The 24,397-nt window shown below is 45.0% G+C and overlaps 2 protein-coding genes across 6 annotated transcripts in view; one reads left to right on the forward strand and one right to left on the reverse strand.

The window, feature by feature from the left end:
- Window positions 1-773, reverse strand: part of ARK2N (arkadia (RNF111) N-terminal like PKA signaling regulator 2N) — a 53,771-nt gene extending 52,998 nt beyond the window's left edge. For all 4 annotated transcript variants that reach the window (XR_013221156.1, XM_077283734.1, XM_077283754.1 and 1 more), the window contains exon 1: window positions 627-773. The gene's annotated coding sequence lies outside the window, so the exon portion shown is untranslated. The remainder of the gene's footprint in view (window positions 1-626) is intronic.
- A 62-nt stretch (window positions 774-835) lies between these two features.
- Window positions 836-13,173, forward strand: FDX2 (ferredoxin 2). 2 transcript variants are annotated; one of them, XM_077283780.1, is made up of 6 exons: window positions 836-996; window positions 5,373-5,554; window positions 6,162-6,213; window positions 6,950-7,056; window positions 10,222-10,309; window positions 11,214-13,163. In XM_077283780.1, the coding sequence occupies exons 2-6, from the start codon at window positions 5,386-5,388 to the stop codon at window positions 11,368-11,370; spliced, it is 573 nt and encodes a 190-aa protein (XP_077139895.1). In that variant the 5' UTR covers window positions 836-996; window positions 5,373-5,385; the 3' UTR covers window positions 11,371-13,163. The 2 variants fall into 2 exon arrangements, with proteins under 2 accessions (XP_077139895.1, XP_077139904.1); XM_077283789.1 differs by having other exon boundaries at window positions 879-996; window positions 5,301-5,554; window positions 11,214-13,173.
- Window positions 13,174-24,397: the final 11,224 nt, after the last annotated feature.

Raw genomic sequence — 24,397 nt, forward strand, 5'->3', positions numbered from 1 at the left:
TTTTACCTATGCAAGAATCACCACCCTGTAATCCGCTGGCCCCTAAACTGAAGTGGCAGATAACAGGGAGCAGCAGACTACACTTCTCTGTCCTATAGTCAGTCAGCTCTTACCTTGGCTGATAACAGAGAATATGGACTACAATAAACTGTCTTATAGCCACCAATGATCTAAGCTTTATTGGCTGATAACAGGGAACAAGGCCCTGTAATCCACGCTCCACTAGGCAGGAATGGCTGATAACAGGGGACAACAGACTGCCCTCCTCTATTCTACAGTATGGCAGGGGATTGGCTGCAGTGGCTGATAACAGAGAACACTGCCTCCACCTGCTTAACTCGATATGTAACCAACAGTAAATTGGCTGATAACAGAGAATTGTGTCCTGCAATCCCCATCTGGCTGATAGCAGAGAATAATAGAGGGCGTGCTGTAGCCCTGAGGCAGAAAAAGGCTCATAACAGGGAGCAGCAGCTGTCATCCAGCCGCACAGTAATGGAGGACACAGGTCTCCGCACAGTCTACGTGCAGGGCTGCAGGCCCCTCCATCCTGTGTCATCCTCCCCCTCACTCACTCTCCGCCCGGTTGAGGCCTTGGCGCCGCCCGCACTTCAGGGACAACTCACCGGCTCGGGAGTCAGTCAGTGCCCAGACTCCTCCGTACAGCGCCGGCCAGAAGCATCTCCCTGCGCCTCAGCCTCCGCCGGACACTCAGCTCCGCCAAGATGTCATCGCACTGCCGCTCGATCCAATCTAGCGGTCACTTCCGGTGCAGAGAGGAAAGGCGGGGCTACAAGAACGTCGTCCAATTAAATCGCAGTAAGCGGGCGGGCCGGAGGACCTTCCGCCACAAAGGGCATTCAGGGACGACTGTCTTCAACTCTATGGTATTAACCGTCCAGGAAGACGATACGTTTTTGGATGACGTGTACGTCGTGGAAGGACGGAAGCGCCATATTGGAGGAGGCAAAGTACCCAACCGGAAGTGATTCCTGGGTGAGTGTGCTGTATGTTATGGGTCTGAGAACCTTTTCACGTGTTGTACGTCATTGTCTGCAGTCAGGACGGGGCTGCACCCTGCGAGCGCTGTGTCCCTTTCCCTGGCTATAGAGTGACCATTGAACAGTGAGCGGGTCACTGCAGAGTCACGTGACCGCACTTCCGCCTGCTGCCGGGTCTGCACCTCAGGTCACGTGACGATGTCGAGTTTTGGGGGTGTTCGTAGAAGGAAAAATAAAGTTTTAGTTTAAGAATGAAAAATACTAAAGACTGTCTGACCCATGCACCAGAGACATCACTGTGGAGGCCTGGCCTCTGCTGGGAGGATTTCTACAAGGTTTGGGGGGAGTCTGTGGGAATATCTGAGCATTAGTGAGGTCAGCCCCTGTTATTAGTGAGGTCAGCCCCTGATATTAGTGAGGTCAGCCCCTGATATTGGTGAGGCCAGCCCCTGATATTAGTGAGGTCAGCCCCTGATATTAGTGAGGTCAGCCCCTGATATTAGTGAGGTCAGCCCCTGATATTGGTGAGGTCAGCCCCTGTTATTAGTGAGGTCAGCCCCTGATATTAGTGAGGTCAGCCCCTGTTATTAGTGAGGTCCGCCCCTGATATTAGTGAGGTCAGCCCCTGATATTAGTGAGGTCAGCCCCTGATATTAGTGAGGTCAGCCCCTGATATTGGTGAGGCCAGCCCCTGATATTAGTGAGGTCAGCCCCTGATATTAGTGAGGTCAGCCCCTGATATTAGTGAGGTCAGCCCCTGATATTGGTGAGGCCAGCCCCTGATATTAGTGAGGTCAGCCCCTGATATTAGTGAGGTCAGCCCCTGATATTAGTGAGGTCAGCCCCTGATATTGGTGAGGTCAGCCCCTGATATTAGTGAGGTCAGCCCCTGATATTGGTGAGGTCAGCCCCTGATATTAGTGAGGCCAGCCCCTGTTATTAGTGAGGTCAGCCCCTGATATTAGTGAGGTCAGCCCCTGATATTAGTGAGGCCAGCCCCTGATATTAGTGAGGTCAGCCCCTGATATTGGTGAGGCCAGCCCCTGATATTGGTGAGGTCAGCCCCTGTTATTAGTGAGGTCAGCCCCTGTTATTAGTGGGGTCAGCCCCTGATATTAGCGAGGTCAGCCCCTGATATTAGTGGGGTCAGCCCCTGTTATTAGTGAGGTCAGCCCCTGATATTGGTGAGGTCAGCCCCTGTTATTAGTGAGGTCAGCCCCTGATATTAGTGAGGTCAGCCCCTGTTATTAGTGAGGTCAGCCCCTGTTATTAGTGAGGTCAGCCCCTGTTATTAGTGAGGTCAGCCCCTGTTATTAGTGAGGTCAGCCCTTGTTATTAGTGAGGTCAGCCCCTGTTATTAGTGAGGTCAGCCCCTGTTATTAGTGAGGTCAGCCCCTGTTATTAGTGAGGTCAGCCCCTGTTATTAGTGAGGTCAGCCCCTGATATTGGTGAGGTCAGCCCCTGATATTGGTGAGGTCAGCCCCTGATATTGGTGAGGTCAGCCCCTGATATTGGTGAGGTCAGCCCCTGATATTAGTGAGGTCAGCCCCTGATATTGGTGAGGTCAGCCCCTGATATTGGTGAGGTCAGCCCCTAATATTGGTGAGGTCAGCCCCTGATATTAGCGAGGTCAGCCCCTGATATTGGTGAGGTCAGCCCCTGTTATTAGTGGGGTCAGCCCCTGTTATTAGTGAGGTCAGCCCCTGTTATTAGAGAGGTCAGCCCCTGATATTAGCGAGGTCAGCCCCTGATATTGGTGAGGTCAGCCCCTGTTATTAGTGAGGTCAGCCCCTGTTATTAGTGAGGTCAGCCCCTGATATTGGTGAGGTCAGCCCCTGATATTGGTGAGGTCAGCCCCTGATATTGGTGAGGTCAGCCCCTGATATTAGCGAGGTCAGCCCCTGATATTGGTGAGGTCAGCCCCTGATATTGGTGAGGTCAGCCCCTGATATTAGCGAGGTCAGCCCCTGATATTAGCGAGGTCAGCCCCTGTTATTAGCGAGGTCAGCCCCTGTTATTAGCGAGGTCAGCCCCTGTTATTAGTGAGGTCAGCCCCTGATATTAGTGAGGTCAGCCCCTGTTATTAGTGAGGTCAGCCCCTGTTATTAGTGAGGTCAGCCCCTGTTATTAGTGAGGTCAGCCCCTGATATTAGTGAGGTCAGCCCCTGTTATTAGTGAGGTCAGCCCCTGTTATTAGTGAGGTCAGCCCCTGTTATTAGTGAGGTCAGCCCCTGTTATTAGTGAGGTCAGCCCCTGTTATTAGTGAGGTCAGCCCCTGTTATTAGTGAGGTCAGCCCTTGTTATTAGTGAGGTCAGCCCCTGTTATTAGTGAGGTCAGCCCCTGTTATTAGTGAGGTCAGCCCCTGTTATTAGTGAGGTCAGCCCCTGTTATTAGTGAGGTCAGCCCCTGTTATTAGTGAGGTCAGCCCCTGTTATTAGTGAGGTCAGCCCCTGATATTGGTGAGGTCAGCCCCTGATATTAGTGAGGTCAGCCCCTGATACCGGGGGGAGGCCGGGGTCACAACCTCCATTATAGGATGGGGCTGAGGTCCGGGCTCTGTGCGGCCGCTCATGTGCTTCCCTCCATGTCTGTATGGACCTTGTGCACTGGGCACCGTCATGGGGGATAGAAAAGAGTTTTCCCCAAACTGTTCCCACAAAGCTGGAGGCTACAATTGTCCACAATGTCTTATGCTATCACTGGAGCTAAGAGGCCTCGGCCGCCCCCTGATAACAGCCCCTAGCATTATCCTCCTCCACCAACTGTACAGCGGGCACAGTGCAGTCGAGGTAACGTTCTGGAATCACCAAACCCAGACCCCTCCATAAGACGCCAGACAGAGAAATGTGATCCGTCACTGCACAGAAGACGTCTCCTCCAGAATCCAGTGGTGGCGGCTTTACACCACTCCATCTTGTGCTCCGCATTGTGCTTGGTGATGTGCGGCTGCATGCAGCTGCTCGGCCATGAAGCTCCAGGCAGGGCGCAGTTTTTGTGCTGGTGTTATACCAGAGGAGGTCTGGACTCTGCAGTTATGGAGTCAGCATTGGTGACTCTTCTGCCCTCTGCTCCTCAACACTCGCCCTCTCAATGGAAGGTTACGGGGTCTCCACTTCGTGGCTGAGTTGCTGCGGTTACTTCCACTTCTTAATAATATCACTCACAGGTGATGGGGGGGCAATGTGAATTATTGTAAAACATGAATTCAAACACATGCAGACCCAAACTTCTCTCCATATAATGTGTATTGTATTACGTATTCTTTATTAATTCTGAGTGCAGCTCTGGGGTATAATACAGGATGTAACTCAGGATCAGTAATGTAATGTATGTGCACAGTGACTGCACCAGCAGAATAGTGAGTGCAGCTCTGGAGTATAATACACGATCAGTACAGGATCAGTAATGTAATGTATGTACACAGTGACTGCACCAGCAGAATAGTGAGTGCAGCTCTGGGGTATAATACAGGATGTAACTCCGGATCAGTAATGTAATGTATGTACACAGTGATTGCACCAGCAGAATAGTGAGTGCAGCTCTGGGGTATAATACAGGATCAGTACAGATCAGTAATGTAATGTATGTACACAGTGACTGCACCAGCAGAATAGTGAGTGCAGCTCTGGGGTATAATACAGGATGTAACTCAGGATCAGTAATGTAATGTATGTACACAGTGACTGCACCAGCAGAATAGTGAGTGCAGCACTGGTGTATAATACAGGATGTAACTCCGGATCAGTAATGTAATGTATGTACACAGTGACTGCACCAGCAGAATAGTGAGTGCAGCTCTGGGGTATAATACAGGATGTAACTCCGGATCAGTAATGTAATGTATGTACACAGTGATTGCACCAGCAGAATAGTGAGTGCAGCTCTGGGGTATAATACAGGATCAGTACAGATCAGTAATGTAATGTATGTACACAGTGACTGCACCAGCAGAATAGTGAGTGCAGCACTGGTGTATAATACAGGATGTAACTCAGGATCAGTAATGTAATGTATGTGCACAGTGACTGCACCAGCAGAATAGTGAGTGCAGCTCTGGAGTATAATACAGGATCAGTACAGGATCAGTAATGTAATGTATGTACACAGTGACTGCACCAGCAGAATAGTGAGTGCAGCTCTGGGGTATAATACAGGATGTAACTCCGGATCAGTAATGTAATGTATGTACACAGTGATTGCACCAGCAGAATAGTGAGTGCAGCTCTGGGGTATAATACAGGATGTAACTCAGGATCAGTACAGTAATGTAATGATCTATAATCATTTATATCTTCCAGTAGTGTATTTTTTGTTTCACATCGGGATTTGTGGACGGTCTGGATCAGGACATTCACCTGTTTGTTCCCCAGATGTGTCAGGCACATGGCCGTCTCCCTGATAAGAAGAGGCATTAGAGCCGTGTGTGTGACGTCCTGGTGCTACAGGAATAATGGAGCGTGGAGGACGTCCCAGGTCTCCGCAGGGTTTAGGCAGCACAGTCCAAGGAATCTGCAGAGCGATGCGCACGGAGGCAGAACGTATCAGACCACAGGTGAGATTTGTATTACTGAGCATTAGGATCTGAGGATAATCCATCAGTGTGTAATTCGTGAGGGGTCCGACGTCCTGGGAGCCACCAGCGCTCGGCAGCCCCGCGGGGAATTAATGGAGAGGCGGGTGGGCGTGTGCACTGCTCCATGTTAGTGGTATGAAAGTCCCCCGTTCTGCCAATCGATGTGAGTCCCGGCAATCAGTAAGTGATCACCTATCCCGCATTTAGGAGAGAACTTGTTTTCACCGGACAAGTCCTGTAGCTTTATTAGATGAGAACGAATTTTTAAATGAGGGTTTACTACATGTAAGAAAATCCATGATCACAAATGTCTGATCGCAGCAATCCATCCCCTCGGAACGGGCAGTCCCCCATCTCTTTAGTCTAAGCCAAATCCAGTAGTGACCCCCTAGGTCCATTCTCTCCCAGGCCCGACCCTGTCAGTTGTCAGTCAGGTAGAATATTTTCTGCTACTAGTTTTCTGACCCAATTTTAAGTGCAGACGTGTTCTCATATTTATTATACGTACTGAATAAAAGGATCCGTCTCATTGTGATATCATTCTGCATTTTAGAACTTATTTTAACCCAAGTTATTTTCTCTTTAGCCGACTCCCAGGCGGACGAAGAAGGAGCAGCAAAAGAGCCCAAAGAGGAGACGTAAGTAAAAAAAAATAAAAATAAAATGGTCAGGAGGAATAGTAATAGTTGGTTTAGTTTAGATTCCCAGGATTAATAACTGAGGAACGGTAGAGGAATGGTGCTCTGGTATTGGTTCATGTGCTCCTTTAATAAGGGCCTGGAATCTGCGCCATCCAGATTTATTAACTTTTTCTTTAACCACCCAGAATTAGTTAACATAAAGAGAATTTATCACCGCTTTTTTTAAGTTGTTGGTTCAGGATAGGATTGTGACCGCTGCACCCAATCACTGACCACAGCGGTATATCTGTCACCTGCCCATTGGGAAGTATGGAGACCGTCTGGAGATCGGGACAGCAATGGAAGAGGAGCCGCGGGGGGTTATTAAAGCCATTATATGTTAGTATTTTAGGCCATTCTGGATGTTTACAAAATGAAAAAAAATAATGGGTGAACAACCCCCTTAAATGTCTTAAAGGCTTCTGTACATTTATTAGGGGAGTCCGCATCCCACCTTTGGCATCCAGACTCTACATTCTGTTACTGGTCTTTAGTTATTAAGGATAATCACGGCAGCGACACATGAAACATATGCCAGGTGCCATCCCTGGAGTCTTAAGAAGTCAGCAGAATTATGAATTCAGCTCTGGAGATGGAGTATAAAATGCGATGAAACTCGGGATCCTTAAAGTATTGACCAAGTTGTAACTTTGTATGTTTAAGTCTTGATATTCCGTATACTGTGTCCCCACAGGGTGGATGTCTTGTTCATAGACCGGGAAGGCAGTAGAATCCCTGTGAAAGGGAAGATCGGGGAAAGTGTCTTATACCTTGCTCATAGGTACGGCATTGACTTGGAAGGTACGTATAAAACATGTCACTCTCCACCAGAACTGGGGCGGACTAAGGTCGTCATTATTCTTCCAGAATACAGGAACATTCCCATAGTCTGAGACAGATCATTCACTTCTGTTCTATGACACCATGAAGAGTCCGGAGCAGCGGGGGAACGGGCAGAGGTGAGGTGAGTATTTTTTTTTTTCAAGTGAGGCCATTATACTATATGGAGCACTATATGGGGCTATTATTCTGTATGTAGCACTATGTGTACCTATTTTACAGTGTGGAGCAATATATGGACTTATTATACTGTATGGAGCAATATATAATAATAATAATAATAATAATAATTTTTATTTATATAGCGCCAACATATTCCGCAGCGCTTTACAACTTATAGAGGGGACTTGTACAGACAATAGACATTACAGCATAACAGAAATCACAGTTCAAAACAGATACCAGGAGGAATGAGGGCCCTGCTGCTCGCAAGCTTACAATCTATGAGGAAAAGGGGAGACACAAGAGGTGGATGGTAACAATTGCTTTAGTTATTTGGACCAGCCATAGTGTAAGGCTCGGGTGTTCATGTAAAGCTGCATGAACCAGTTAACAGCCTAAGTATGTAGCAGTACAGACACAGAGGCTATTAACTGTATAAAGTGTATGAGAACACGATGCAAGGAACCTGATTATGTGTTTTGTTTTTTTTCTATTTTTAATAGGCCACACAGGGATAGTTAGGTTAATGCGTTGAGGCGGTAGGCCAGTCTGAACAAATGCGTTTTTAGGGCACGCTTAAAACTGTGGGGATTGGGGATTAATCGTATTAACCTAGGTAGTGCATTCCAAAGAATCGGCGCAGCACGTGTAAAGTCTTGGAGACGGGAGTGGGAGGTTCTGATTGTTGAGGATGCTAATATATGGGCTTATTATACAGTATGGAGCACTATTTTGGCCCATTATACTGTATGGAGCCCTATTTGGGGCCATTATACTGTATGGAGCACTATATAGGGTCCATTATACTGTATGGAGCCCTATTTGGGGCCCATTATACTGTATGGAGCACTATATAGGGTCCATTATACTGTATGGAGAACTATATAGGGTCCATTATACTGTATGGAGCACTATATAGGTCCATTATACTGTATAGAGCACTATATAGGGGTCATTATACTGTATGGAGCACTGTGTGAGGCCATTATACTGTATGAAGGACTATGTGGGGCCCATTATACTGTATGGAGCACTATGTGAGGCCATTATACTGTATGGAGCACTATGTGGGGCCATTATACTGTAAGGAGCACTATGTGGGGCCATTATACTGTAAGGAGCACTATGTGTGGCCCATTATACTGCATGGAGCACTATGTGTGGCCCATTATACTGTATAGAGCACTATATAGGGGTCATTATACTGTATGGAGCACTGTGTGAGGCCATTATACTGTATGAAGGACTATGTGGGGCCCATTATACTGTATGGAGCACTATGTGAGGCCATTATACTGTATGGAGCACTATGTGGGGCCCATTATACTGTATGGAGCACTATGTGGGGCCTTTGTACTGTATTGAGCACTATATGGGGCCCATTATACTGTATGGAGCACTATGTGAGGCCATTATACTGTATGGAGGACTATGTGGGGCCCATTATACTGTATGGAGGACTATGTGGGACCCATTATATTGTATGGAGAACTATGTGGGGCCCATTATACTATATGGAACGATATATGGGGCCATTATACTGTATGGAGGACTATGTGGGGCCCATTATACTGTATGGAGCACTATGTGAGGCCAATTATACTGCATGGAGGACTATGTGGGGCCCATTATACTATATGGAGGACTATGTGGGACCCATTATAGTGTATGGGGAACTATGTGGGGCTCATTATATTATTTGGAACGAAATATGGGGCCATTATACTGTATGGAGGACTATGTGGGGCCCATTATACTGTATGAAGCACTATGTGAGGCCATTATACTGTATGGAGGACTATGTGGGGCCCATTATACTGTGTGGAAGACTGTGGGACCCATTATACTGTATAGAGCACTATATGGTGCCATTATACTGTATAGAGCACTATATGGGGCCATTCTACTGTATGGAGGACTATGTGGGGCCATTATACTGTATGGAGCATTATGTGGGGCCCATTACACTGTATGGAGCACTGTGTGGCCATTATACTGTATGGAGCACTATGTGGGGCCCATTATACTGTATGGAGGACTATGTGGGGCCCATTATACTGTATGGAACACTATGTGAGGCCATTGTACTGTATAGAGCACTATATGGGGCCCATTATACTGTATAGAGCACTATATGGGGCCATTGTACTGTATGGAGGACTATGTGGGGCCCATTATACTGTATGGAGCACTATGTGGGGCCCATTATACTTTATGGAGGACTATTTGGGGCCCATTATACCATAAAAAGGCTGTGTGTGGATTACTGTTTGGAAATTATACTGTGTACTGAGTTTCTTTTTCCAGTTTTTTTTTCTTTTTTCAGAACTGGTCGTAGATTTGAATGACGCAGTCTGCTTTATCGTATAATGTACGGTAGTGGAAAAATTAGGGAAAAAAATGAGATGAAATTGGTAAAAAATATAGAAATAAATTAATTCAAATTAAATAAAGTTTTTATGGCATCCATTGTGCTGGAAATAAAATTACCCAGTGACGTCATCCTGCAGGTCAGTAGTTAGCGGATAAAAAAAATAATGTACGGTAGTAATTTAAAAAAAAAAAAAAAAAAACTAGCTTGTGTCGCCATTTTCTGATACCAGTAACTTTATTTTTTGTTTTTTTTCCATTAATTGAGTTGATTTATTTTACTTTTTTCTTTTTGTGGCACAAGCTGATTTTTATATTCATGCCATATTGGAGTAAATATGATGATCTGTCTTTTTTACCTTTTTTTTTTTTTTTTTTTTTTTCTGAGCAGTCGGGCCCTCTTATGTCACCACATTGTCCTTTGCAGAGGTGACATGGTGGTATGCTGGGAATAACCCGGCCTCATACTGACTGCAGCATTTACCTTATTATTCCTGGTTTCTGCTGCTTTTATCACGGTCCGGCTCCTTTTTTTTGCTTCTTTTCCCTTTTTTCTGCGCTCGTCCAGTAGCTTCTCCCTTGTGTCGCACACAGGAGCCTGTGAGTCGTCTCTCGCCTGTTCCACCTGTCAGGTGTACGTCAGCACCGAGCATTACGATAAACTCCCCGATCCGGACGAAAGGTAATTCTTCTATTAATATACAGGGGGGGTGACATGTATCCCAGCCAGCTCTGAGAGAAAGTGGACTAGTGGTCCTGAAAAGCCCATTAACGGACCCCTTTCTTTTTTTTTTTTATTTCTTTTTTTTTTTATTTTACGTGGACAATCCCTTTAAGTTGCATTTTTTTTTACATTGTAGACCTAAAACTCCCAATAAATAAGAGCTGGAATCTGATTGGTCGCTCCACTTTTCCTTTGCACTTCTGTATTTGTCCCTGTCCTGAGAGATTGGATATTATTAGGGTATAGAGGCGGGTGGTCCTGGGGCAGTCGCCTGTTCATCTTGGATGACATCTTTACGTGGTCGGCCATTATGGAAAGTCAGGGTGTAATACTACATTTGTCCTGTAGTGGCCGCTGCTGCTTGCACCTGATCCTCAGAGGCCAGACTTGCATCGATCAGCTGGTCACCGTAGCTCAGATGGAATAGTGAATGCTGCAGCCAGTCAGTGGCTGCAGCGGTCACTTGACTGTTGGGAGATTTGATGAAATGCACTCGTCTGGTAGATAAGGATTGTTTTTGTTTTTTTGTGTTTTTTGTTGGACTGGCCAGAAGAACTGTTAGGAAGGGGGTAGCAAGTAGTGGTCAACTCCTTTAATCTTTAAGGGTCTCGTCTCTGAGACCCCTACTGACCTTGAATGTTTGGCCACTCTGCTATGCAACCATCCCTTTTTCCCTGCGGCAGGTGGCCAAGAAGCCCCTTAATCAGGATACAGCACGGCATCCCTTTTATTTCTCATGGTCATGGTGGGGTGAGAATTATCCATGGACTTGCATTGTACCCTCGCCATCTAGTGGTGATAAGTGAAACTGCACTCCATCTACATTAGCCAGAAGCGTCTCACAGTCTTTCTGCTTTTTCAGGGAAGACGACATGTTGGACATGGCACCGATGCTCCAAGAAAACTCCAGACTCGGATGCCAGATCATCCTCACTAAAGAACTGAATGGAGCAGAGTTCACGCTCCCTAAAATAACTAGAAACTTTTACGTGGATGGTCACGTGCCAAAGCCGCACTGAGGACGATCCAAACGGTTGATCCATAACGTAACGCACAAGGGGAGATGTAGCTGGTGAAGACTCTGCAGACCGGGGAAGATGTTTTTCTTTCATCCGCCAGGGGGCGCCTTCATCAGTATATTCCCCAGAGCTGACATTTTGCCTTTAAACCAAAGTCCTTTTTGTTTCGCACTGACTAATGATTGACTATCTGACGACGACGCACAAATCGGGAAGAGGAAAGTGCTGGACATCTCTGAATTTACCGCAGACGCCTTAGAATAGGAACATCCTGCAGCTCAAACAATAAGACACAGTGGTCATTTTTAGGGTCACTTATTAGGGGGATGCAGCGGTTTCATTTAAGTGTTCTCCACCTTCCCCATTGGGGACTTTTTTTGCAATGATAATTTTGCACTCTTCACCATTTATAGTTTTTGTGTTACACTCTGTATTGCTGGCAGCAGAATGAGTTAACTAAGAATCTATCAGTGAGTTCTTTCATATTGTATGACAGCGAGTTTGTAGCTTTTATCTTTTTCTCCTAATTTATGACCACAGTCCGCGTCAAAGATTAATTTTGCAGTCTGTGAAAGCCAAACCAAGCCAATCAAATATAATTTTAGCCAAAAAAATACATGCATTTAAGTAAAAAAAGAAATGTCCTCAAAGGTGGGCAACCTCTTTAATATTCCACCTCGGTAAAATAGGAACGTTTATAAATAGTATTCAATGGGTATTCCAGTCTATGTAGAGTGATAGGCGATAACTGTCAGATCAGTGTGGATCCCGCTGCTGGCAGTAAGACGGTGACTAGGAGAAGTGTCATGCAGCAGCTGGTCGCATGGACATCCTGACACTGTAAATACAAGGACAGCCGTGAATGGTGTTGCAGGGCGCCTGAGCAACCTGATGCATTTTTCTGTCTCTCCTCTTGTGTCCTTCACAATTCCTACCCATATTGCACCCCTCATGGACGGTCATCATTTCCAAACCAGGGCACTTGCTCCCTTCATGTGTTCCCCTCCGGTGTGGACTCTCTTAATATGTGACCTTAAAGGGGATGTGGACTATTGCAATGATTTTTCACTATGGCCAATTTTCAAAATAACCATATCACCCCCCACTAATGTGAAGAATTAGAAGTGGCAGAGGCTTGGGAAAACGTCTCTTTAAGGGAAAGGTTATGAAAGAAATGCACCCCCTGATTTTCAGGCCTTCGCTACAATGAGGCTCTTTCTGGCCTCCCTTTTACCATACAAAAGCACAGTCACAATTCTCACTCATCTGTCATTTGGAGAAAAAGCAGAATCCGCACGTGACCGCTAGATCGCAGCATATGCATAGGGAGATGCATACATAAACCGCTAGCATTTTACTCAAAATGAGTTGTAAACACCTCTGCTTAGTTTGTATTGGATGTATCAAAGCAATGAAAACCGCCTACATACCCCCCTCCTCTTTTCTTTTTTTTTTTCTTTAAAGCAAAGGTAAAGTCCGCAGCATCAATCAACGGCCGTAGAATTAAAATCCGCACCGCAGGTCAAATTCTGTAAGCGTGGATAAGATTTGGTGCAGGTTCATCCACTTTTCCACTTCTGTAATTTTCTTTTAGGGCTTATTACTGCCATGATGAAACTTAGATGGGACTGTGCGGGGGATGGGATCACACAGAAATACTCTGGATGCCTAAATACGTGTAAATCTATTGTGTGACTATTATTTCCGGAGGCTGCTAGACAGAACGGATACTGACTATTTTATGTTTTAGACTTTTAGGTCACGGTGATGAATAAAGCTATTTTATGCAGTACGACGAGTGGTAGATAACAGTGATATTGTCCTTTTTGTAGGTGCAGCTTCCATACACCGTATACCTGCCAGCCAGGTGACCAATACGCGCCCCCTGTAATCTTTTTCAGTATATGGTGCCTTTTTCCAACATTATACGTTACAAAGACAATCTACTTTTGTCATTCTCAACATTGTTGCGGGGGTGGGTCATTACCAAATGCTTCAGATAGGTGTTTATTAATTAAGTACCAAAGAAACAATATCCAAAAAATATATCTAAATGTTATCAATTAACAATATACACAACACTAAAGGAAAAACATTTAAAAACGCCCCATAAAACTCAGATAAAAAGAGAAGGCAGCGTGCTCAATACAAATAACATTAAAGGGGTAGTCCACTACTAGGATAACCCCTTCACATTTCCCACTCTTGGCCCTAATAAAAAAGCCTATACTCCTGTGCCGGTGCCGTTCCCGCGGTTTCAGCACTCGAGTCCCCAGGGCTCTCGGGCGGTTGTATGACACGTGACCCTGGCGCCCAATCAGCTCTGCCGTCACTGTCTCCGCCTTCGGACAAATTGAAGAGGAAGCTGATCGCTGATCTCTGACTTCCTCTTCCTGTTCAATTCAACAGAAGGGATAAGGCGTTACCTGAGCATGCTCGGTACTAACCAAGTGAGTTCGGCATGCTCTAAACATATGTGCGATTCCCGCGGCTGAATATATCGCGGCTGCTAGACAATCACTGCAGGTGTTGTGGCTGTCGAACAGCCGCGAGGACTCGAAACAAATTTTTCGAGCACGCCGAAGACACTCTGTTAGCACCGAGCATGCTCAGATAACACCTGATCTCAGCACGTTTCGCTCCTCACTAATAACCAACATATGAATAGACCAACCTCAAGATGTGAAAGACCCCCTGCAATAAGATCCTCAGTAGATACCGTGAGTGCTAAAAGTTGGGGTACTGGGCCAGAGTCCTCAGACTTTTTTGGTGGATTTCTCCCATTCATGAACTTTAGGAGTCGTGATTTTAATTGGGTTACACAATTATCTGAAATATTTGGTAATGTTTTTTTCTAATTTTATACAATCTCCTTATCTGTATTTTGGCCTTTTAGGCCCGGAACACATAGAGAGCCGGCGGCTGGCTCCATCCTGCCTCACCTGCTGCTCTCCCATTTATGGCGTCTCCACAGGATTTGTGTAGTAGATGTGGATCCCCCAATGTGGCCATGACGGGCGCCGCTCTCAGCCCAGAGATAGCAGAAGACCCCTCGTGTACAGGCATTATGACCCCCTGCCCACGAGAAGCAGCAGCGCCTCATCCTCCAGATACATGAGGGTCCCATCGCTGAGATCCGCATGTACCGGCCATGATGTCATCTCCATGGATACAGCATAAATGTGACAGACCAGAAGACCCCTGTAAGGCAGAGCTCAGACGTGGGGGACTGATGTGGGTGTGAGGAGCAGATCCCCCCACATATTCACAGATTATCGTACAATACATGTGGGGTCATCTCATGTCAGGAGAAAACTGGGAGGAAAGGAGAAATCAGATTCCTTACAATATAAAACAATGTCCTCCTGCCCTCGTTCATGTCTTAGGAAACGGGGGAGAAATCCTAATCACCAGAGCCAGCAGCGATATGAGCGCTCACAGCAGTGACCGGAGCAGGTGTGTGTGCAGCCAGGTGCGCTCTGCTTGTGGAGCCGCAGCGGAGCGTGTTGTGGTGTGTGAGCTCTGACCGTGTATATAGTATAGAGGAATATATATATATATATATATATATATACAGGTGATGGGGGCCGTGTATATAGTATAGAGGAGTTATATCTATATATATATATATATATATACAGTACAGACCGAAAGTTTGGACACACCTCATTTAAAGATGTTTCTGTATTTTCATGACTGAAAATTGTACATTCACACTGAAGACATCAAAACTATGAATTAACACATGTGGAATTATATACTTACCAAAAAAGTGTGAAACAACTGAAAATATGTCTTATATTCGAGGTTCTTCAAAGTAGCCACCTTTTGCTTTGATGACTGCTTTGTACACTCTTGGCATTTTGTTGTTGAGCTTCAAGAGGTAGTCACCGGGAATGGTCTTCCAACAATCTTGAAGGAGTTCCCAGAGATGCTTAGCACTTGTTGGCCCTTTTGCCTTCACTCTGCGGACCAGCTCACCCCAAACCATCTCGATTGGGTTCAGGTCTGGTGACTGTGGAGGCCAGGTCATCTGGGGTAGCACCCCATCACTCTCCTCCTTGGTCAAATAGCCCTTACACAGCCTGGAGGTGTGTTTGGGATCATTGTCCTGTTGAAAAATAAATGATGGTCAAACTAAACGCAAACCGGATGGAATAGCATGCTGCTGCAAGATGCTGTGGTAGCCATGCTGGTTCATTATGCCTTTAATTTTGAATAAATCCCCAACAGTGTCACCAGCAAAGCACCCCCACACCATCACACCTCCTCCTCCATGCTTCACGGTGGGAACCAGGCATGTAGAGTCCATCCGTTCACCTTTTCTGCGTCGCACAAAGACACGGTCGGAACCAAAGATCTCAAATTTAGACTCATCAGACCAAAGCACAGATTTCCACTGGTCTAATGTCCATTCCTTGTGTTCTTTAGCCCAAACAAGTCTCTTCTGCTTGTTGCCTGTCCTTAGCAATGGTTTCCTAGCACCTATTTTACCATGAAGGCCTGCTGCACAAAGTCTCCTCTTAACAGTTGTTGTAGAGATGTGTCTGCTGCTAGAACTCTGTGTGGCATTGACCTGGTCTGTAATCTGAGATGCTGTTAACCTGCGATTTCTGAGGCTGGTGACTCGGATAAACTTATCCTCAGAAGCAGAGGTGACTCTTGGTCTTCCTATCCTGGGGCGGTCCTCATGTGAGCCAATTTCTTTGTAGCGCTTGATGGTTTTTGCCACTGCACTTGGGGACACTTTCAAAGTTTGCCCAATTTTTCGGACTGACTGACCTCCATTTCTTAAAGTAATGATGGCCACTCGTTTTTCTTTACTTAGCTGCTTTTTTCTTGCCATAATACAAATTCTAACAGTCTATTCAGTAGGACTATCAGCTGTGTATCCACCAGACTAATGCACAACACAACTGATGGTCCCAACCCCATTTATAAGGCAAGAAATCCCACTTATTAAACCTGACAGGGCACACCTGTGAAGTGAAAACCATTTCCGGTGACTACCTCTTGAAGCTCATCAAGAGAATGCCAAGAGTGTGCAAAGCAGTCGTCAAAGGAAAAGGTGGCTACTTTGAAGAACCTAGAATATAAGACATAATTTCAGTTGTTTCACACTTTTTTGGTAAGTATATAATTCCACATGTGTTAATTCATAGTTTTGATGCCTTCAGTGTGAATTTACAATTTTCATAGTCATGAAAATACAGTAAAATCTTTAAATGAGAAGGTGTGTCCAAACTTTTGGTCTGTACTGTATATACAGGTGACGGGGGGGCCGTGCTGACCTAGAGGGGTCAGCATTGGATAATTAACCCGATAGGTAAATATCGGAAAAAAAAAAAGCCAACTTCATGTTTGTTTGTTTGTAATCAAAATGTCACATGTAACCCAGTATGGTAACAATAAAAAGGTTGTCTTGTCCTGCAAAAAATAAGTCATCATTCAGCTCCGTCGACTTAGAATAAACCCTTATAGGTCTCAGAAAATGGTGACAATACCCCCTCAATTTTTTTGTTGTTGCAAATTTCAGATTTATTTTCACCACTAAATAATAAAAAAAACTGCACGTTTGGTATTGTCGTAATCGGACTAATGAGCAGAATCATATTGTGAGGTCATTTATACTACTAAACAATGTCTGAACAATGTCATAATTGTGTTTTTTTTTATCATTTTCTTCCCCCCAAAACCCCAGGAATTGATTTTTATTTCATAATTTAATACTTTTTTTATTGCCAACATTTATGTTGCAGTTTATTATTATTTTTTATTTTTATTATTATTATATTTTTAATGTTGTTTATCTTGCCGAATAAATCATGTGACAGTTTTATAGTTTGTAAAGGCACAGATGATTGGCCTCGGGGAGACCAAAACATCCAACACCGCGGAGACACCATCACGTGTTTCCCAACGCAGCTACTCTACATGCATTTGCATATTTCCCATAAGGGATGGGGTCAGTGTTCTGGATCACTGCGTTGAGAAACACGTGATGGTGTCTCCGCGGTGTTGGATGTTTTGGTCTCCCCGAGGCCAATCATCTGTGCCTTTACAGCCTTTGTACTAGTCACTGCTCCTAATAGCCAGATTCCTACTCCACACTGATGAGGGGCAAAAACCCTGAAACAGCTGTCTGTGGATGGATACCATGCTTGGCATAGGTGGTTTTCCTGTATTGGATGTTTTCCTTTATTGGATGCTGCCCTTCCCGTGGTTGTTCCTTCCTGGGTAAAGACCTGGCCATTCACTGCTTGCGTTGAGAAACACGTGATGGTGTCTCCGCAGCTACTCTACATGCAGTTTTATAGTTTGGTCTGTTTGCTCTCTGCAATGTCAATAATGTTCTTTTTTTTTTTTTATTAAAGCAATTTTTAATAAAATAAAAAATACATATTTTTGTGTTTTTAATTTTTATATTTCAAAATATCTTGCTGAAATAATCAATGGAAAATGGAGTAGAGGAAAGAAGGGTGAACTAGTGGGAGAGCCGCTGTAAAGGACCCCGCCAGCCCCTAACACATAAGGGGCCATTCTTATCTTATGTATCTTCTATGTGTGGCGGATTATAATGAGTGTGATCTGCACCACCATGAGGGGCCCGATCCCCCCGTGGCCTTTGGTCATAGATCCCAGCGCATTCCAGGACAGGATCTTGTAGGCCGATGATAAATATGATTGGTCAGTAGAGTGTAACGGGCCAGGGAGGTAGTCGTGGCTGAGGGTGGTAGTAATAGTACACCCCGGCCCCCAGTCACATAAATACATTGTCCCTTCTGTTGTGCACTTGCTGATTCACTTACTTGCACATCAAAGTCCACTCCGGTCTGCTGGGGCTTTCTTTTTTTGAACATCACACAATGACAGTCAGAGTCCATATCCCGTTCCAACAAATTAACTTTACTCAGTTCTTTACACATTGCGTCCAGTTTCATCACAAAAGCAGCACAAGATTCTCCATAAAGTACAACTTTTCCTTTACCTGTGCTGTCCCTCACTACTCCAGGAATATCACAGGGTCATACCGTCGCCTTCGGTACCGCAGCTCCATGACTGGCCAGTTCAACCTGCTTCAGGAATCCCCTGTCCGTTTCGCTCCAGACATTTGGGATTGTTCCCCCGAAGTTAGCCTCTACCATCCTTATGCTGCCCTGTATTCCACCACTACCAAGTGACCTTCAGCCCATAGTCCCTGGACGGCTGGGGTCCTTGCTTTAACGTTGTGGGACACAACTGCCCTGGCTCTCTCTAACTTACACCCAGTTGGCCCCTCCTAACTAAATCCTATCTTATCCTATTGTGCCCCCTCTAGTGGAATAATCTAATTCCTTCCCTACACATCGACATAAGAAATGTATGTACATTACATTATTCATTAGAGCAGCATTATCAAACATTTGAAATAATATATATACGCAATATGACAATATTATAAGAAATATAAAATATATCAGACATTTACCATATCAATTGTACTAGCTTTTCAGGAACACGTGCAGGGAGTGTGGGGCATAAACCAGTCTCTATCCTCCTTACAAGAGCGCTCATAGTGAATAAATGTCCGACCTCTTCTTTCTGATGGGCATTGTCTGATGGGAGCTTTGGACTCACTGCCCCCCTCCCTACGCCATTGTGGTGGCCATCTTGGATCTGGACCAGAACACTGATCTGAGCGGAGGAGACTGTGGGAGACAAAGGGAGGACACCAGGCGCGGTGACAAATGTACGGACACTTCTCAGTCCCAGGATGGAGGGTCACTGTGAATAATAATTAATGAGGCACTCTGCATAGTAAAGCAATAAAATATCAGTATCCCCCTGACTCTTCCATGTGGCTCCAATTGCTGCTTTCCCTTTTTCCACTTGAGCTCATGTTGAAGAACGCAGGCGGCACAACCATGAGATCATCATCCCACCGGCGTCACAGAGCAGGCGCCGGGCAGCGAGCCGGGGACGGATTCCTGCAGCAGTGCGGCTGTATCCGTTGTATCAGGGACCCCTGAATGTATATTTATAACGGGGGCACACGCTGGTCACTAATGTATATTCTCAGTGCAGCGCAGGGTACACTGTGGGGAATGATATATTCATGGGCACAGTGGGGCACATAGTTACATTCGAGACACACTGGCGGCATTTTTTATTCTATTCCCTTATATATGTAACATTGTTGTTTTTCAGGATTGCGGTGATCTGCTGAAAAGTGCGGAGCAGCAGAGACCTGGACGACAACCTCTACAAAGACGAGTGATGGCTGGAAGTCATCATGAAAGACTGGACTACAGTGGGTACGGAAAGTATTTAGACCCCTTTACATTTTTTCACCCTTTGTTTCATTGCAGCCATTTGGTAAATTCAAAAAAGTTCATTTTTTCACATTAATGTACATTCTGCACCCCATCTTGACTGAAAAAAAAAACAAATGCAGAAATTTTTGCAAATTTATTAAAAAAGAAATATCACATGGTCATAAGTTTTCAGACCCTTTGCTCAGACACTCATATTTAAGTCACGTGCTGTCCATTTCCTTGTGATCCTCCTTGAGATGGTTCTACTCCTTCATTGGAGTCCAGCTGTGTTTAATTATACTGATAGGACTTGATTTGGAAAGGCACACACCTGTCTATATAAGACCTCACAGCTCACAGTGCATGTCAGACCAAATGAGAATCATGAGGTCAAAGGAACTGGCCAAGGAGCTCAGAGACAGAATTGTGGCAAGGCACAGATCTGGCCAAGGTTACAAAAGAATTTCTGCAGTACTCAAGGTTCCTAAGAGCACAGTGGCCTCCATAATCCTTAAATGGAAGAAGTTTAGGACCACCAGAAGTCTTCCTAGACCTGGCCGTCCAGCCTAACTGAGCAATCATGGGAGAAGAGCCTTGGTGAGAGAGGTAAAGAAGAACCCCAAGATCACTGTGGCTGAGCTCCAGAGATGCAGTAGGGAGATGGGAGAAAGTTCCACAAAGTCAACTATCACTGCAGCCCTCCCCCAGTCAGGCCTTCATGGCAGAGTGGTCTGATGGAAGCCTCTCCTTAGTGCAAGACATATGAAAGCCCACATAGAGTTTGCTAAAAAACACATGAAGGACTCCCAGGCTACGGTCCAGATTGCCCTCATTATCAGCCACCCTGCATGGGCCTCCCTTCGCCTCTGGGCTCCGGTGCAGCCGCACAGGCTGCACGTGCGGTGTGTCCGCCCATGGCCTGCCGAGCGCAGTAGAGCCACCTTGAGAAGTCCGTAACTCTCTTAGTCATGTCAGTGAGGGTTTTAACAATAGATGAGAAGTTTCAGATACATTTCGGTTAATAATTTGAAAACCCCAAAAAGCGTTGTAATGCTTTCAGATTTTCTGGGAGGTTCCATTCTAGGACCTTATCAGGATCCATGTAGAAACCTGCAGCTGACACAAAGAAACCTAAAAACTGAACCTCTTGTACAACGAATACATACTTCTCCAACTTGGCATATAGTTTATTATCCTGTAGAACCTGTTGAGACTTGAGATTGGGCGAGTAGATCTAAATATCATCATGATCCACTACAACAAATCTACCCACGAGGTGACGGAAGATGTAATTAACGAAATGTTGGAATACGGCAGGAGCATCAGTTCTCCAAGGACGATGTGACCCACTCGTGACAACTTGTTTGGCTGACAGCCCCCTCTCCCGACGTCCCTGTGCACATGTTCACTTGTCTGGGCCGAGCAATCTTGTGTTTGTCAAGGAGAAGGGACTAATTCAAGGAACCTCAGCCGGCTCAGCTCATTAGAACAAAAGCTTTGTGATTTTTTTAAATTAAAATTCCCCGTCCTTCTCCAAACCAACATAACTCGTAGGTGGATAGTTGTTTGGACCTTATGCACACTAGATATTTCTGCAGTCTTGACATTTTTGGTTTAGAGATTTTCACCGCTAAACTTGGAGCATAGTGTTATATTTTATAAATCAGCATAATCACCTTATCTATTCCCACCGTCCCTGTACTTAAGCTGATCGCTTTCCTGCCAGTTTCTTTGCCGGACATGTGACTGCTGCAGCCGTTGAATAGCCGTTGTTGGGTCATGTTGGCCACCTCAGTGGTAACTTACCGTCCTGGATGGAAGAGAAAGTGCGGTGACCGACGAAGGATCCGGCGTTATTAGACGGGCAGTGTCTAGGATCAGTAAGGTGAGTGTACAGTTCTGGACAATATAAACCCATGATGTATAAATACCTGATGAAGACCCTGTAAGGCCAAACCGTGTTGTATTTATATTCTATTCCGATAAAGTGCACCCCAGGTGTTTTAATTAAGAGCAGCCATTGGATGTGTGCTCTCTCTGAATTGTATACTCGATCCGCTGTCCTATAGATACTTGCTATATCTGAGCTCTTCATTTGAATGGTTAAATAATTTTTGTCTGTACGTTCTGGTGGCACGCAAACACTGTTCAATGGCAAGCAAACCCAAAACCGCTAAGCCATGAGCGTCGCTCAACGCCTTCACGATTCCCAGCACCTGCACCTGGCTGGCACCCAGCGCCATCATTACTGTGCCACGTTACTGTGTGCTGCTGGCTTGAGGGTCACCGACTGGAAATCAGAAGTCACGTGACAGGCGGGCACTTGACATCATGCTCCGCATGTATAAGTATAGCTAATGTAATGAATATCAATTAAGGCCTGATATAATGAGAAAGGGTAAATACCAGAAGGGGTTAAACATGTGCTAAAAGCATCAACAGTACTGGTTTCCCTATCTCAAATGTATGTGCAAAGCTGCCTAAATATAACCTGTGTGGTACATAGGTTAGGAAAGGGACATGAGCTTGTATCATATAGCATGAAAAAGAAGTGATGGTGGTCTGCCGGTATCCCCCTTCACCCCGACGCACGTTTCGCCCTTTACTTCTTCTGGGGGCCCTGGGTTTCCAGCCAGGTTCCCTCTCTAAATACGCACCCTCTTCTTGGGTCATGGGGCCTGTCCGGTCCCCTATTCCTTCCCCCAAGAAACAGGGGATGCAGCCTCGGCAGTTCCGGACACGGCTCACTACAGGTACTTGCAGCCTGGTCTTCCTCCTTACATCTAAGCCGTCCCCAATCGTGAGCCCCTTTCTGGTATCGTATCTTCCATCCTGGTATAATATCTCCCATCCTGGTATAATATCTCTCATCCTGGTATAATGTCGCCCATCCTGGCAACTTGCCCCTAATTCTGGTATAATGTAGCCCATCCTGGAATAATATCCCCATTTCTAGTGTAATGTCTATTTAAAAAAAAATGTTCTACTCACGTTCCCCTGCCCCCATGCTGCGTGGCGTCATCTTCTGTAGTTGGCACAGGAGCCAGCAGCTGACTTCAGCATGCCAGAATAGGCAGCACATGATGTCACTGACATGTGCCGGCGCATCACTGGCAGGCTGCTGTCTGCAGCTGGCATCTGCATTGCAGCACAAAGTGGGAATGTGTGTCTGAGGAAGGATATCCAGGTGAAACTGGCCCCTCTCCCGCATGGGTATAATTGCTCTGCGACTGCGATCATAATGCACATGGAAGCGGGCTCAGCATACGTCTGCACCCCCTACATGATGAACACATGTCATGGGGTTTGAGGAGGTTAATTTTCCCAATTTATATTATTTTATCCACTGCTGCCCCCTAGCGGAGGAATAAAGTATTGCACAGCTTCAAATAAATAGAAAATGTGTTGCTTTTCTTTACAACAGAAATGGAATTATTGATCAATTTTGTTGTGACTGTAAAATGGTAAAACAGTTCACCCATTTCAAGAAATGACATAAGTACCACAGAGAAGGCCCATGGGAGGTCGGCCTCGGGGGGTTGGGGGGCAGAGAGTGACAGATGGGAGAGATGACGACTCAACTTGATCCTCTGCAGATCGATCTGCTCTTCTCTAGCATATATCTAATTTTTTCCACTCCGAACCTTGTTCATTGATAAAAATATACTATTCACACTCCTATTTTTTGAAAGTTATTTTGTAGAATCTTATTCACATCTGCCTAAAACTTCTGCACATTACTGCATAGCTCTATCTATCTATAATCCAAAAAACAAAGGCAGCGCTCCAATAGGAAAAATAAATGAGATTTATTGGCCCATGTGCGACGTTCCAGTCCAGGATGTGGACCTTTCTCAAGTCCACATCCTGGAACGTCGCACATGGGCCAATAAATCTCATTTATTTTTCCTATTGGAGCGCTGCCTTTGTTTTTTTGGATTATAGCATGAGGCTTGGTACAGACCTGGAAGGATTTTATGCACCCTTTAATTTCTTTTGGTGCTGCTTTTTGTTTTCTTTTCTATATCTATCTATCTATCTATCTATTTATTATCTATCTATCTATCTATCTATCTATCTATCATCTATCTATTTATTATCTATCTATCTATTATCTATCTATCTACTATCTATCTACTATCTATCTATCTATTATCTAATATCTATCTATTATCTATATATTATCTTATTATCTATCGATCTATTTATTATCTATTTTCTATCTATCTATTATCTATTTATTTATTTATCTATTTATTATCTATCTATCTATCTATCTATCTCTATCTTTCATATGAATAATGACTGTACATTTGGGCTCTTCCTGCTGCAGAATACATTTGGAGCCACTCTGACGCCTCCCTGATGATATTCCATGATGGATAAGTATCTGCCTGTATTTCTCACTGTTTAGGACACCAAGAAATGGGAAATGTTGAAGAATGTAGATGCAGCGGTCGGCCGAGGACACTGAGTGCAGCAGATGACAAACACAACATACTTATTTCCCTTTAAAGAAAATGTCCAGCAGTGCCATCAGCTCAGAACAGGCAGCAACCATTGGGGCCCAGCGACACCCATCTACCGAGTCTGGCCAAAAGTGGTCTTCATATGTCCAAAAACTGTGTACTTGCGCTAAAATAGAGGTGCATGGGTTAACTATATTTTAGACTTGATTAGAGTGATGTTTATTAATAGAGGAAAAGAAATGATGCCTAGAATATTAAACCTAT

Source organism: Ranitomeya variabilis, chromosome 1 (genome assembly GCF_051348905.1).
Source record: "Ranitomeya variabilis isolate aRanVar5 chromosome 1, aRanVar5.hap1, whole genome shotgun sequence".
In the NCBI taxonomy this organism is placed as follows: Eukaryota; Metazoa; Chordata; class Amphibia; order Anura; family Dendrobatidae; genus Ranitomeya; species Ranitomeya variabilis.